A 13890-nucleotide genomic window follows, 5' to 3' on the forward strand; every position below is an offset into this window, starting at 1 on the left:
ATAAAATGTAGTTTGTAATTTGTAGCACTGTTTGTTGTTAAAGCATGCTAATATGTAATTTGTTCATCTTAACATCATGTCAGACATAACGAACCCTTCTGGTACCCCAACAGTTAATTTCACAGGAGAAAGGCTTTTTCTGCTTATGTTTACATTCTTGTGAGGAATTTGGTTCCTGCATGATTTAACTCAATTGATGTAAATATGGCCAGCTTAACCATTTCCTTAACATGCATTAGCCAAAACAACATCAATAAGGTGCAAAACAAGCTTTTAGCTGAACCTGATATATAAGCTGAGATAAAACCATACCGTTTGTTAAATGTATAGAGCTTTAATTTCATCCTAAGTAATACTATGGCAAGCATTCTTGAAATCCTCTAAAATTATACATCACCAGTAGTGATGTATTGTCATATTACAAAGGATTTCCTCAGTTTATGTAACCAATCACAAATTAGTAATTTATTACTGTAGTGGGAGAAATGTCCATAGATTGGTCAAAGAAGCGAGGTCTTAGATCCCAGATTTAAGAGAAATGTTTACTTATGCTTTTAGCCAAGGCTGGTCCTATTCTGGGTTTGTTATCTTGGGCTGCCTCCACATGAGTTGGAAAGTGTGAAGAGGTGGTGTGTATTAATGCCTTTCTTTAAAAGTGGCATGTGGCTGAGAAGCATCAGCATTTATCTCTAGAATGGATTTAAAAAGGGGGAGAAGGTATGTGAAGGGAGACCTTTACAAGCCTTAAATGAAACTTGACTTCTGACATCTCATCTTTCAACAAGGTAAACTGACTGTTACTGTTTTTAATTCATAGAGCTGAGCTACACAAAAAATCCCTAAATAATTCTTTACCTTAGATTTTTCAGAAGAAAGTACAGCAGGGATTTTAGAAAATCCAGGTCTTGGCTACTCTATTTCTGCTCACTGCTCTATTTCACAATTGTAGATAGAGCAGGAAGAAAAAAACACAAATGTCAATTTTCTCTTTAGTGTTCTTGATGGTAAAAGAATTCACACATTTAAATTTGTCAATTTCTAAAGCTGAAAATGTTAAATAAATCGACTGGTTGAAGTGGCTTTGTATGTAGAATTACAGGGAAACCAGAAACATTCAAGGAAAACCTGACAAATGAACTTGTAAACATAAACATGGCAAGTGTGTATGTGTGTGTGGTGGAGTACATGGGCTACAGCAGGCCATGAACTAGAGGCAGGGCTACCACAAAAGCCCAGGGTCAGAGAGCTTGTAAAATGATCCTTATACTTTGAGAACATCCTCTGTGCTGGGGTCCTTCTCTGCCTCGCTCTCGCTTTCACTCTCTCTCTCTCTCTCTCTCTCTCTCTCTCTCTCTCTCTCTCTCTCTCTATCACACACACACACACACACACACACACACACACACACACACACACACACACACACACACACACACACACACACACACACACACATCACATTCCTTTCCAGTCACTCTGAGGGGCAGGCACAGAGCATGCTAGAAGCCTAAAGCAAAGAATCCTGCACAGTCGCTTGGTCACAGACAGAACTGAGTTAGCAGAACATGAGAGAGAGAGAGAGAGTGCACTAGGGGAGGTCTGATGGCACAGTTCATACTCTGCATGCTGCATCTCTTTATGGACACCTGACTATAGAACCTCAACCACACAGTGTCTATGTAACATCTGTCAGTGTGTACCACGTGCACAAAACTTTTCAATACACTTCTTTTTTCTTTCTTTCTTTTTTTTTCGAGAGGATACACTGGAAGAGTACTACAATTGTGAGGATACAACCAGACCAGCAATGTTCTCCACAGGTTCTTTCTCAAGGAGGTCCCATATGGACATTGCATATTTTGAACCACTGGACATGCCAACAGGCTGCTGATTCAGGATTTGTCAAAGCAAAGAAATTAGTCCACAGGAAACCTCTAAAAGATCTGCTTGACAGCTCTCTATCCCTGATCTCTTCCCTGGTGCTGACATGCCCTGGTGGACACTTGCCTATCGCTCCCTGTGTTTAGCAGCTCTGCTGGTGGTGGCCAGTTGTATTGGGAGTGAGCAGAAGAGAGCAGCAGATGAAGGATCACGGAGCTCCTCTGGGAGGGCCAGCAGTACTGGCAGCAGTGCAGGAGGTTCCTCTAGCCGCAGATACCACCGGCTCCAGCATGGACAGTGTACCTACACTTTTATTCTCCCAGAAGGTGATGGGAATGCAGGTACATCCTGCCGCGAGACAAAAGCAGGCGCTCAGTATAATGCTAACTCACTTCAGAGAGATGCTCCCCCACCTGAACCTGACTACTCAAACCAGAAGATTCAGCAGTTGGAGCACACCATGGAGAACTACACACAGTGGTTACAGAAGGTAAAGCTGCTTAAAAAAACTCAAATCAAATGCACACTTAGCTTACACTTTATTTGGCTTTGTTGCTAATAACTGAGCAAGTCATTGTAGATTACTTTTCTATATACACTTAAAAGAACCCAATAAATGCATAGGCACAGTTGTATAGTTCCTGAAAGCTATTTTGGAAATGTATAAAATCTGCAAAGTCTACTTCTCAAAAAAAGTTTAAATAAGAGCAATTTCACAACTGCATGCTGCATTGTTTCAGAGGTAATGCAACCAGTGTCTTCTGTGTTTAATGTCCATTTGAGTCTCCAAGTCAATGTCCTTTTGTTTTGAACTTAGAAGTGTTAGTGTCAGTCTTACTGCCAGAGAACAAATGCTGTGCCATGCCATGACAAGCGTTGCAATCAATTATTTTTAAATAGCAGTAGTGTTGTGATTTAAACTGTCACACTCCTGATTTATACGTATACTACTGAGCTTGCATCCGCTCCATGTGGCTCAAACTGGACTGCAGTGTTGATTCGCTTGACTAGTGCCTGATTTCACAGATGTCTAGGTGGACTCCACACGTTGCAAGTCTGCCAGTTAGTCACTCACCCAGGAAACTATTTGTATACTGTCTCTCAAATAGCAGTAGGTGAAGAAGAAACTCAGGGGGGCTTAGAGAACACTGTAAAATGTGACTTTATCTTTAATCTGAGTGACTGCTCCATTAAACTCAAAATGAAACGATACTTCTGGATTTTGCACATTGCTGTATGTTTTGTCATTCGAATCAAAATGGAATAATTTAAGTGACTTCGATTTGAATGCTTAGAAGCCAACAAACTAAAAGCATTCAATGGAATGTTTAAAATCAGTGTCATGGTTTAATCTGTCACAAAAGTGATTTTTTTCTTAATATGGTCCTTAAACTGTTAAATTATGTGAAATTGTAAGAAAAACACGTGTAAAAATATTTTGACTACAATTACAGTTCAGGGTATTGTATTCTAGGTTTTTGTTGCTAGGTTTTATGCTGGTCAATTACTGAGAAATAATTATTTCTTTTGCTTAATTCAACAATTTATTTGATCATTTGAAATAACCACAAATTTAGAAAAATAATACCAGCAGGAAAAAAATCAATACTACTTCTATTACTACTAATAAAACAGCAACAATAATAACATATAAAACCCACTTAATATATTCATCTAATTATTTGCATTATCACTTTTTGTATTTTGTATTTGTTGTTTTTTAATTTTTCCTATTTATTTTTTATCATTTTTATATCTAATATCTAAACAAACTCTCTGCATACCATTTTTGGATTACATTGACTTATTTTAATATAATTACTAATTGACCCAGCAATCAGCCTGAGTTAGAAACCCACTGTTGCTATCAAGCAGACATGCATATAATATAGTCTGCTGTTTGTAGATACTATGATTAATTGCCTTTACCATTAGCCACTCTCACTATCCTTCTCTGAAGATCTAAGCAGCTCAGTAGTAGTGGATCCATATGTTGTGTATATATTAAGAAGAATGTGTAAACATTGAAATGTAGGAACTGCAGTAGATGTTCATGGTGAAGCAATCAATGACTGCAAAATGTAGGCATTCTGATGTTCTTGTTTTAATCTTCTTGTTTCAAACTGAGCAGAAGCAGAACTTGAGTGCAGTGTTCATGACATGATGATTAATGACAATTTCATCTAAAATCCTTTAAATCCTTCAGTCTTGTTAAAAAGCAACATTTTCCTTTTAAATACATTATAACTTAAGTACATTCACTTGTTTTACATTTTTGCCATTAATGTGCTTTGGAAACATATTATTTCATGGTAGTTTTATTATAACCTCACATTTAATGTTATTATTTGAATTAATTCTTATCTCAGAAATGCATAAGCAGAATCTAAAGCACATTTTTAGGTAGATTTGAAGCTTCCATTAGTTCTTATCAGACTAAGTGGCTCCAGATTGGATTCTATACAAATAAGAGACGTTACTTCAGATGTAGGAGTGTGAGAGGCTTAGCCAGCAGTGGTAATGCAATAATACCACTTTACTGATAATATGAGACACAATGATCTTTACCGTTTTTCATTCTTGGGCTCAAAATACACACAGGCACACTGAGCACACTGTCTTTATCTGCAACTGCAGATTGTATTACTTTACTGCTGTTCTTGTACCTGATCTGAAGAATAAACTTCAGCAAAAGGTCATATTTTTTTGCCTCCTTGGAAAGTTTCTTTCCAGTCATAGAAAAAGTTAAATGTATCACTCTTAAATGTAACACTGAGCAATACAAAGAATGCTACACTATATACTCATTTGCATGTTTGTATCTGCAAGCATAAACTCCAGTTCTCAGAAAACTGTCTAATGAGAGCAATTGCACAACTCCATGTTGCATTAGAGCAAACTGAACCCCAGTCCTGCTAATTCAACCTAATTATACAAGTGGAACATGAGGATGCAGTTAACATATTTCAGTCAACATACTTAATCACACAAGATTAAGTGTCCCTGGCCAGTCTATCTATCTTAATCATGTACGCCTTGACTGTTTGGTGAATGGCTGAGGTGATTCTTATACCCCTACATCTCCAGCCTGATGAAACATAGGTAGATAGTGGCTTGTCTGTGGCTGAATATGGAAAGAAGGCATAAATAGGGCTGATCACCAGAACTGCGCACATCACTTACTCTGTGGAATTCTGTGCTGGGGTAAAAGACGATCCTGATAACGTGTCCGAGTCAAATGTGGCTTCTGTTTGTTTAAGGATTACTGTAGCACAAGGAATGGCCTGAGACTTAAGGAGAACTGTTGAGGATTAGAGGATCTTCTGACATTTAGTAGAGGAAACTAGCCTCTTATAGACATGGTTCACTATTCCAAATCCCCTCTAACTTTCCAGATGTTTATAGTCTCTAAGAGTCTGTCAGATCCAAATGTACACTGTTGCTTTGTGATTAAATTGGACTGTCCTTAAAAATAGGACCTAGAAAATACAGTATTAGCTTGCAGTACATTTGGCCTTTGAAGCAAACAAGTCCAGTTGAAGTTTATCTAAGCTAAAAGTATTCAGTGCGACACTGAAGCTTGGCTCAGGCTCCACTTCGGCAAGAGTAAAGGCCACGAGGACATGTGGAAGTCCTTGGGGGAGTTTAAATGATAGACCTTTTCCAATCTGTCTTCAGAGAAAACATTTTAGAAATGCCTGTTTCTAAATAGAAAGCCTCACACTTTGTGCTCTTGATTTAAAATCATAAAGCTGAACCCTGACCATGTAAAATTCACATTGTTCTGCTTTAACCTAGACACAGGCAACGGCTCCTAGTGCAAAGACAAAAGGTTAATCCTGAAGCTAGACAAATGCTGTCTCCCGATTCACCTTCGCTGAATAGTTTTCACTCTTTTCTTGATTATCTGAGGGCCACACAGCATGGCTAAAAACCCTAAGCTGGACCAAGCTATTTTAGGGGTGACTTCCTTTGTATCAAAGTTTGTTTTTGCTGATAGTGCTGGCCAAAAGCAACAAACTGAGTTGTCAGACGCTCATGAGACTGGAGTGCTCTTCCTTCCTGTTTTTTAAAGGAACCAGAATAGTGGCACATTCATCACAGAAGCAGTGAAATGTGTCTGTGCTTCACATTCAATCCCCACAAAAGGTGAAAGTAAAACAGAACCCTCTTCTTAGCGTGTCAGGGGAATATCTAAAAAAAAATACATATATAGCTCTGTCAAGCGCCTTCTAAATGCATGTGAAAATTGAAGCCAGAGTTTTTTGTGTTCATGCTTTTTTTTTTTTAAGGAAATAAATGGGTGTATTTGGTAATGCAAAAAGTTTAGCTGGTAGACAGATCAGTCTTTTTTTTTGACAAAAACAGACGTTTTTCTTTTAAAAATTGCATGTTAGTGATGTTGTTTTGGTGATTTTTTTTTTTATACCTCTGAAATGGGGTCAAGCAAGGACCTAAAGCTCTACTCTGTTAACTGAGAAGATTTAATATCTCATTCATTTTGCACCCTTAGTTTTTTTTTTTTATTAAATGTAAGTAACACAAGCATTCTTGCAGTTAAAAATGCTCTATCACTTTATTGCTCACTAGTGTGTACTCTAGAATTTAATAGTAGAAGTTACCTTTCATTTATCTCTTGTATCACAGACATAAAAGCTTGTTGAATAAACTGATAATTTAAAAAAAAATGTGTTTGGCTTTTCTGCTTCCTCAGAGTATATTCATTCAAGACATGTATACAAAACAGAGGGATAAAGTGACAGTAAAGTTTTATCTATCTTTCTCATAAATAAGAGCCTGACTACTATAAATCTTGTAATTTTCATCGACAGATTGTTGATCTGAAACAATGCTTCAGTGCTTTATTGTGAAATGATTGGAAATGTAGGATATTGTTTTAGGCACAAAAACACAGAGGATTTGAACTTGGAAAGGATTTCTCAACTTGACTGCATAGCCTTTAGTCTATTTGGGCCAGAGATGAACATTATGTAAGATTAACATCCCTATGTATCTCACACATATTTTATTTTAATATGGACCATTAAACTGTTACTAGAGTCGTGTATTTTTTTAATGTTTTTATAAATCATATAATAGCAGGTACCTTATCTAATCTCTTCATATTGTATTACTATTTATCAATGTTGCAGTTTTTCAGCAATGTTCTTCTGTTCTGCTAAAAGGTTCATTAATATGTTCCAAGAGGTGTCAAACTGATGATAATTTTTTACCTTTATTTGACTTTCTATATTGTGCATCAAGTCGAGATTAAACGTTCGAACTCCTGAGTGAATTTCTTAGATTGCGGCGTCTATTTTCGATCAAAAAACTTATGAGGCGTTTGTGCATTCTTCTTTCACAAATGTTTTCTCTGCTTTAATTAGAAGTGGCACCATCTGTCACATATATTTATGTCATGCATATGAAAGGACTCTATGGGAAAGGAGTTCAGCTTTAGTATTTTTCCTCTGAAGCTGTGTCCCAGGCTTATACAGATGTTAAGCGCAAAGTCCATCTTCATCTGCCTATACTCTAATTGTGGGCCAGGAGTTTCAGCAAGATGTTGTTTTACCATGTCTATGGTATTCAGCGCCTTTAACTTTTTTGCTGGACAGAAAAGTTTTTAAAGAAAGACAGGCAGATAAATAATGAGCAAAATAATATAACCTTGCTAGTGGGATGACATATGATGGGTTAGTAAAGAGGAGGACAACACTGGAATGTAAGTGTGAATAAGTGTCTATATGTATGTATGGTTTCAGAGCTAATGGGAGTAGTTTGCTTTATCTTACTTACTGATAATCTTCATGTAATCCACAATGGGACTATTTCATAGGTACGAGTATTGCATTATGTATTATCATAAAGGAGATATTGGGAAACTGAGCTTTGGAAAAAAAAAATAGTGAAGAAAATGCAGTGTAAAAAGTTGTACAGATAAATAAGGTCTGAAATGAAATTCATACTAGGAGAAGAAGATTCACTATAACCTAGTCCCATTTCTCAGAAGCCCACTGAACTAGGCTAAAAAGCAGTGTCTAACACAACTCAGAATTGACTGCATTAATACAGAGTATGGAAAGTAATTGAACTTGAGTCCTTTAGTTCCTGGGAGGGATGACTTTATGTAGCCATAGTCTTTATCCTTTCCTGATAATGGCTCTGTTGATAAAGCATATTGTGTTTGCATCTTCAACAAAAATCTTTCTTGCTAACATTACGACTATGAGCTGTAGTGTTCTCTGCATACGCATTAGGACATGTCTGGCAAGCATTTTTGTATTGGCTTGATGAAGTGTATATATGTGAGGCAACTGTATGTGGTGGGAAAATTGGTGTTATATAATGGTTTTAGTGCTGTGCTCTAAAGCATTTATCTCACTTTATTCACTTGTATTTATGTTCAATTTTAATTCAATTTGATTTGTATAGCACTTTTAACAGTAAAAATTGTCCCAAAGCAGGTTATGTACAGTATTAGCTTATGTAGCTTTATGAAGTGATTCTGGAAAACATATCCTAAGCAACTGTTAGTAAGTTAATAGTAAGTAAGCTAATACACAGTAAGCTAAATAACTATGGCAAGTAAATACAGATCAAATATTTAGTGCTCTGTATGCAAAAATGCATGAAAATAGCACACACACACACAATTCAGTAGGCTTTTTACTTTATCCACTTATTGAACAAATTAAGCTAATAAATGCTGGTGGCAATTATATCAACACTCTACTAAACTCCTGTGATTAGAAAGAAAAAAACAAACTAGTTGTAATATACACACTAATGTCACTGCCAGTTTGCCCACCCCATGCTATTGCGGTGCATATATTGCTCTGAGTCCATAGCAGCAACAGGGATATTAATACTGGCATCTTGTGATCAAGCAAGAACTCTTCATGACACTGGTCAAGTTCTCAATCACTTACTGTTGTTTTTTTATGGCACTGCAGACAGTATTAATAAAGAATGAATTCTATATTGATTTTTTTTTTCCCAATTTTATTTAACTGTGTTGGATCTGTAGCTTAGTAGCTTGAAGCCTGTAACTGATCCTTAAGCCTGTCCTCCACCACCCTAACTTTATAGCATGTCTGAATCCTTGCCAACATTGTATATGCCTTTCCTGGGCACTTGTCCAACCTTCTCACATTCCACATGGCACTAAGGGTACAGCGGGCAGCACCAACTGGAGATAATTGCTGATGGAAAAGTGGCTCTCACACCTCCTCCGAATCAGCACAAAGAGCGTGCTTCGGGGGTAATGGCTGGTGACAAAGGTCAAGCTACATTATGCTATCAGCTGGGGAGTAAAACTGCAGCTTCAAACAGCCTGCAACTGTTGGTAATTTGGGTTGAATTGCCACTGTGAAGGGGGCTCTTTATAATAATGGTTTGGGTTATACTCCTAACAGAAGAGGTAAGTACTGACCTCAGTTCCAATAAAGTATAAAACGTCTGGTTTGAAGTCCCACCTAAGTGATCCTTTGAGAAGAATAGATGAGAGAAAATGAAAAGTGACCATTCAATAAAAAAGTTTCTTTTCGGCTTCTCCCGTTAGGGGTCGCCACAGCGGATCCGCACGTTTGATTTGGCACATGTTTTACGCTGGATGCCCTTCCTAACGCAAAACTCCCCAATTTATCCGGGCTTGGGACCGGCACTAAGAGTGGCTGGGGATGGTTCCCTGACCGGGAATCGAACCCGGGTCGCAGCGGTGGGAGCGCTGCATCTTAACCACTAGACCACCAGGGGACCTGACCATTCAATAAAACCTTGCTTTAAATTACTCATGGGCTAATCCTAATGAACTCAATGCATTAAAATGCAGGTGTCAGCCTTCATTATACAGACTTAAAATTTCTGCACACATGCCTCCTGATGTTACAGATGGAATATAAAGGTAATGGATTTCCCACACAGCCGGACAGTGAGAGGAGCATATTTATGAATGGATCTCTGCTTAGTGTCTGCAAGGGCAACTTCCTGTCAAACTGGCACATATATAGCCCAAGGAAAGGGAGGGCAAGGTGTTATTTAAGAATTTGCTCTTCGTTGTCACCACGGCTTGCTCATCAGGGATAAATGCACACTATTCACCTTGACTGTTGATTTCTGTAAAGCTGCTTGTCTGTTGTGTATGCTGTTGTGAAAAGCGCTATAGAAATAAACTTGACTTGACTCTGTCATGTCCATGTACTTGTGACCTGCAGATGTGTTTGCACTTCGGCTTTTTAATGTTCCTTAATTTTTTCTTTTTTCCTCCTGCTCTCTCGTGTGCTTTTCTTTTTTTGCCTCTTAGTACATTTTTTTTCCTATTAAAACCACATGGTTTGTTAAATGAAGAATATAGATATATTTTTATGTTGGCAGTATAATACCAAAACGCAATTCTAAAAATCATGGATACAGCAGTCATTGAGCGTGTTGCTGCTGGGCTGCTTTACCTCATTTGATCTCCTGTATATTTGTCACAATGTTTATAGACACTTCTACTGCACTTTCCGACTGCAAAAGCAAAAATAAACAACAGTCAAGCACAGAGAAGGACACAGAAATGGCAACAGAGTCCCTACTGAGAAACCAAATGTTCCTGGAAAAGAAATGAAATAACTAAATAAGGTCACGTTCCTACTGTGAGTCCACACTTAAATTCTCTATTGTTGGGCACAGGACAATAATAAAATAATAATAAAAAAAAAAAAACATGATGTAGTAGCTGCTTTAATGAAATACAAAAATATTTAAAAAAATACAAAAATATTCATAATAAATTACCTAATGCTCATTCACTTTACTCACTCTAATTGACCAAATTAGAAAAATTTATAATGTTTTATTTTCACTTTAAAATTTAGACACTGGCTGGATTGAAGATTTTGTTTCCCAGCACATTATCCCCTACAGGTTTTTGCTGTTTTTCCCCCCTGAAAGTGGAATTTGGTAATGTAAGCTATCCAAGAAGATCCAGGACTGGTGCCATTAAGAATCTTTTATTTTTAGGACTGTTCCAAATCCAAATGTTCTTGTTATGTAGATTTATAAGTGTATATCAATAGGAAATGTCTACTGGAAAGATCTGGTGCTTTCAAGCTTTGAAGATCTTAATATTTACTTTTAGGCAGTCTCATATCATCCAAGCTGGCTCGTCTGGTCTTTCTTTTTTTGCGCAATCTGTTTTGCCAGTACTATGTCTCTGGCTTTGCTACCACCTCAAGAACATATACGTCATAAATTGTGACGAAGAGCTACTGGAATCTGCCACTACACTTTGTAGTGCTTGGCTGCAGCTGCGTCATTAATAAGTGAACATAAACATCTGTTGATGTAGTCCAGTTTTAAAAAAGTACTGGTCTCCAGAAAAAGCAACGGGATGACCAAAAGAACCCAATAGACCCTAGTGTATTATCTGAACAAAATTTATATAGTGGATTATGAGTTCAGCAGTTTAGCTGGATATCTGTGAGGAAATTTATTCCAAAATGTTTGGTCTGCAATACCACAAAGCCTCTGTTATACATGTCAGTTCATTCTGAGACTGATATTGGTCTCACTGATGCTGACCCTTTCCTGCATTACTTAGATTTCACTGTTTACACTGCAAACCCCCTACGTAAACAGTTTCTAAACCATTTCTTTCTGTGTTCTATTCTGCTTTCCGGTTTGATGAACATGCCTGTCAGCATGGTGTGCAACTTCAGAAAGCCTTGTCCAGACCCAAGGAAGGAGTAATGCATGCCTCATCCTCACCCACTGTTTGGGATGAGGTGGTCATAGACAAAGTCTGATTTAAGTGACTGTTGATGTGATCGTATGCTGTTTAGTACAAAAGAGGAAAAGGCATGAATGATCCACAGGGGAAATTATGAAGTGTTCCTTGTTGTATTGTCAGTAAAGTACGTCAATAAAATACATCATGGTATGACTCTGTGTTTAAAGGTTTAATGGTTTGGTAGATTGTGCTATGTATCAACGAGGAATCACATATGGAAAGGGCCTCTGGGAGGGAGGGATGCAACACTGTCTCTTTGTTGTCAGTCATAGTGACACTAGTGACAATTTCCAATGTGAGTTTGTGTTTGTGAAAAAGGGCAGATAATGATTTTGCTCATGGTGTGTTGTGCTACCCTGTGACTCGTTATTGCTAAAAGACATTGTTAACTAGCTGGTGTTTGGAATTGGCAAATTACAAAATATATAAAAAGAAATTAGAGAATATAAATGATTAATCTCAAGATCTTAAATAATCTAGCCTGGAATATTGCAGAACTCAAAGAACCAGTGCCATTGATGTTCCTTTGGAATCCTATACTGACTAGAATGTGATACATCCTCCAAAGCAACCAATCCATTAGCTTAATTTCTTCTGGGCTTCATCTCTGCAGAAATGTTTTGAGTGAAAATGAGGTAGGCTGGCGAGGAGGGGAGGCGAGTTTCCAGTTTGTTTTGTTTGTTGATTTGCCTCTGCATTGCCTTGGATGGATGCGAGCATTTCCTGTCCCACACGTCTAGACACACTGCAATTAATCACACTAATTCAAAGAACCGCAGTCTTTCATGCGCAAATATAAGGGGGCTTAAAAGAACATTTAAAACTAGAGGATTTGAGCAAATATACAGTCACCCAATCTGCGCTGCTAAATATTTGTCTACTGTCAGCGTGATTAGTGGCATGATAGACAGCATTTAGCTTGCCTCATGTGGTAAACACGGCTGTCTATTGAACAGAATTGTTCAAAGTGTTTGACTTGTGCATCAACACTTTCAAACTGATATTGGCAATTTTTTAAATGCCAAATTGATATTGCTTGTAGAAGCTTTGATTAAAAATCCTTATACTAATATAATAGTGATCCAAATCCCTGTCTAGACAAGCTCTAATACTCCACATAGACAATATTGATAAGAATAACAAGCAGAAGTGCTCCTTACGCTACCAAAATAAAAAGGAAAAGCAAACATTTCTTTTGGATTTGGTTCTCACATTTCTGAGAACAGGGTATTAAGTCAAACCAAACATTTATTCGTGTTCTTTTAATGGTTTATAAAAGTTCACTTTTTAATACAGGAAATAAAAAATTAATTGCTTTTTCTTTTACTATGTACCTTTTGTGTATTTTACTTTCCTGTAGAGCAAAACCGAAGCTGAAGCAGTTTGATATTAATAGTATGTTGGTATGCTTTTGCTGGAACTGAATAAAAACTTTTTTTTAAATATAAAAAATAGTTAAATAAATAGAGCAACGAGAGCATTGGTTCGCTAATAATTATCCTATAAGTGATAAAAGTATGTTCGAGCTCTAACGTTTGGCACGGCTGACTGTCTTCTAAAATGCATAAAGCATATTTTACAAAAATGAAAATGCCGAGGTGTTGATGATGATTGAATATTGCGGTTCCCTAAAAGCAGGTTTAACTTTCATTAGTCATGTTGTGTGACTGGATTTTTTGTTCTCTGACGTGCCTGGATTTTGTATTCTCTTCTGTGGAATTTGTCCTGTATAACATCATCATATAAACTTTAGAAACATTGATGGTTCAGATTAGATATGTCGGCTAGAATTTCCAATTTATAATTTTAATGTCCATGGCTATGTTTCAATCCTGTCATCATTTGTTTCCCCCTGATTAAAATGATTTCAAGTGACATTTTATTTATCAAACTACTTTAGATTGCAACAAAAAGGCTGTTTTTTTATGTGAGACAGAAAATTATTTTTGTATAATAATAATAATAATACTTATTATTATTATTATTATTATTATTATTATTATTATTATTATTATTATTGCTATTATTGCTATTATTAGTTGTTGATGTTGGTTTTATGATTATTGGAATATGTTAGAATGAAAAGCAACATAGATGTCTTGTGGTGTGCCATGAATCAAAATCTAATTCAATGAGTACCATATTATATATTAATATGTTAATAGTGAGTTAATAAGTATTTATTTTTAATAATTGCATAGATAATTCATAAGCTTTTATCTTTGTACGATTGA

General features: G+C 36.7%; 1 protein-coding gene across 2 annotated transcripts in view; it reads left to right on the forward strand.

Moving 5' to 3' along the window:
* The first annotated feature begins 1457 nt into the window (after nucleotides 1-1457).
* The window catches only part of angpt1 (angiopoietin 1), a 49935-nt gene continuing 37502 nt past the window's right edge, over nucleotides 1458-13890 (forward strand). The window contains exon 1 of one of the 2 annotated variants that reach the window (XM_083524068.1): nucleotides 1458-2371. In XM_083524068.1, coding sequence (XP_083380194.1) covers nucleotides 1988-2371 — 384 coding nt within the window. In that variant the 5' untranslated portion in view covers nucleotides 1458-1987. The remainder of the gene's footprint in view (nucleotides 2372-13890) is intronic. The other variant, XM_083524067.1, reaches the window with a different exon arrangement.

Source organism: Silurus aristotelis (assembly GCF_946808225.1).
Source record: "Silurus aristotelis genome assembly, chromosome: 21".
In the NCBI taxonomy this organism is placed as follows: Eukaryota; Metazoa; Chordata; class Actinopteri; order Siluriformes; family Siluridae; genus Silurus; species Silurus aristotelis.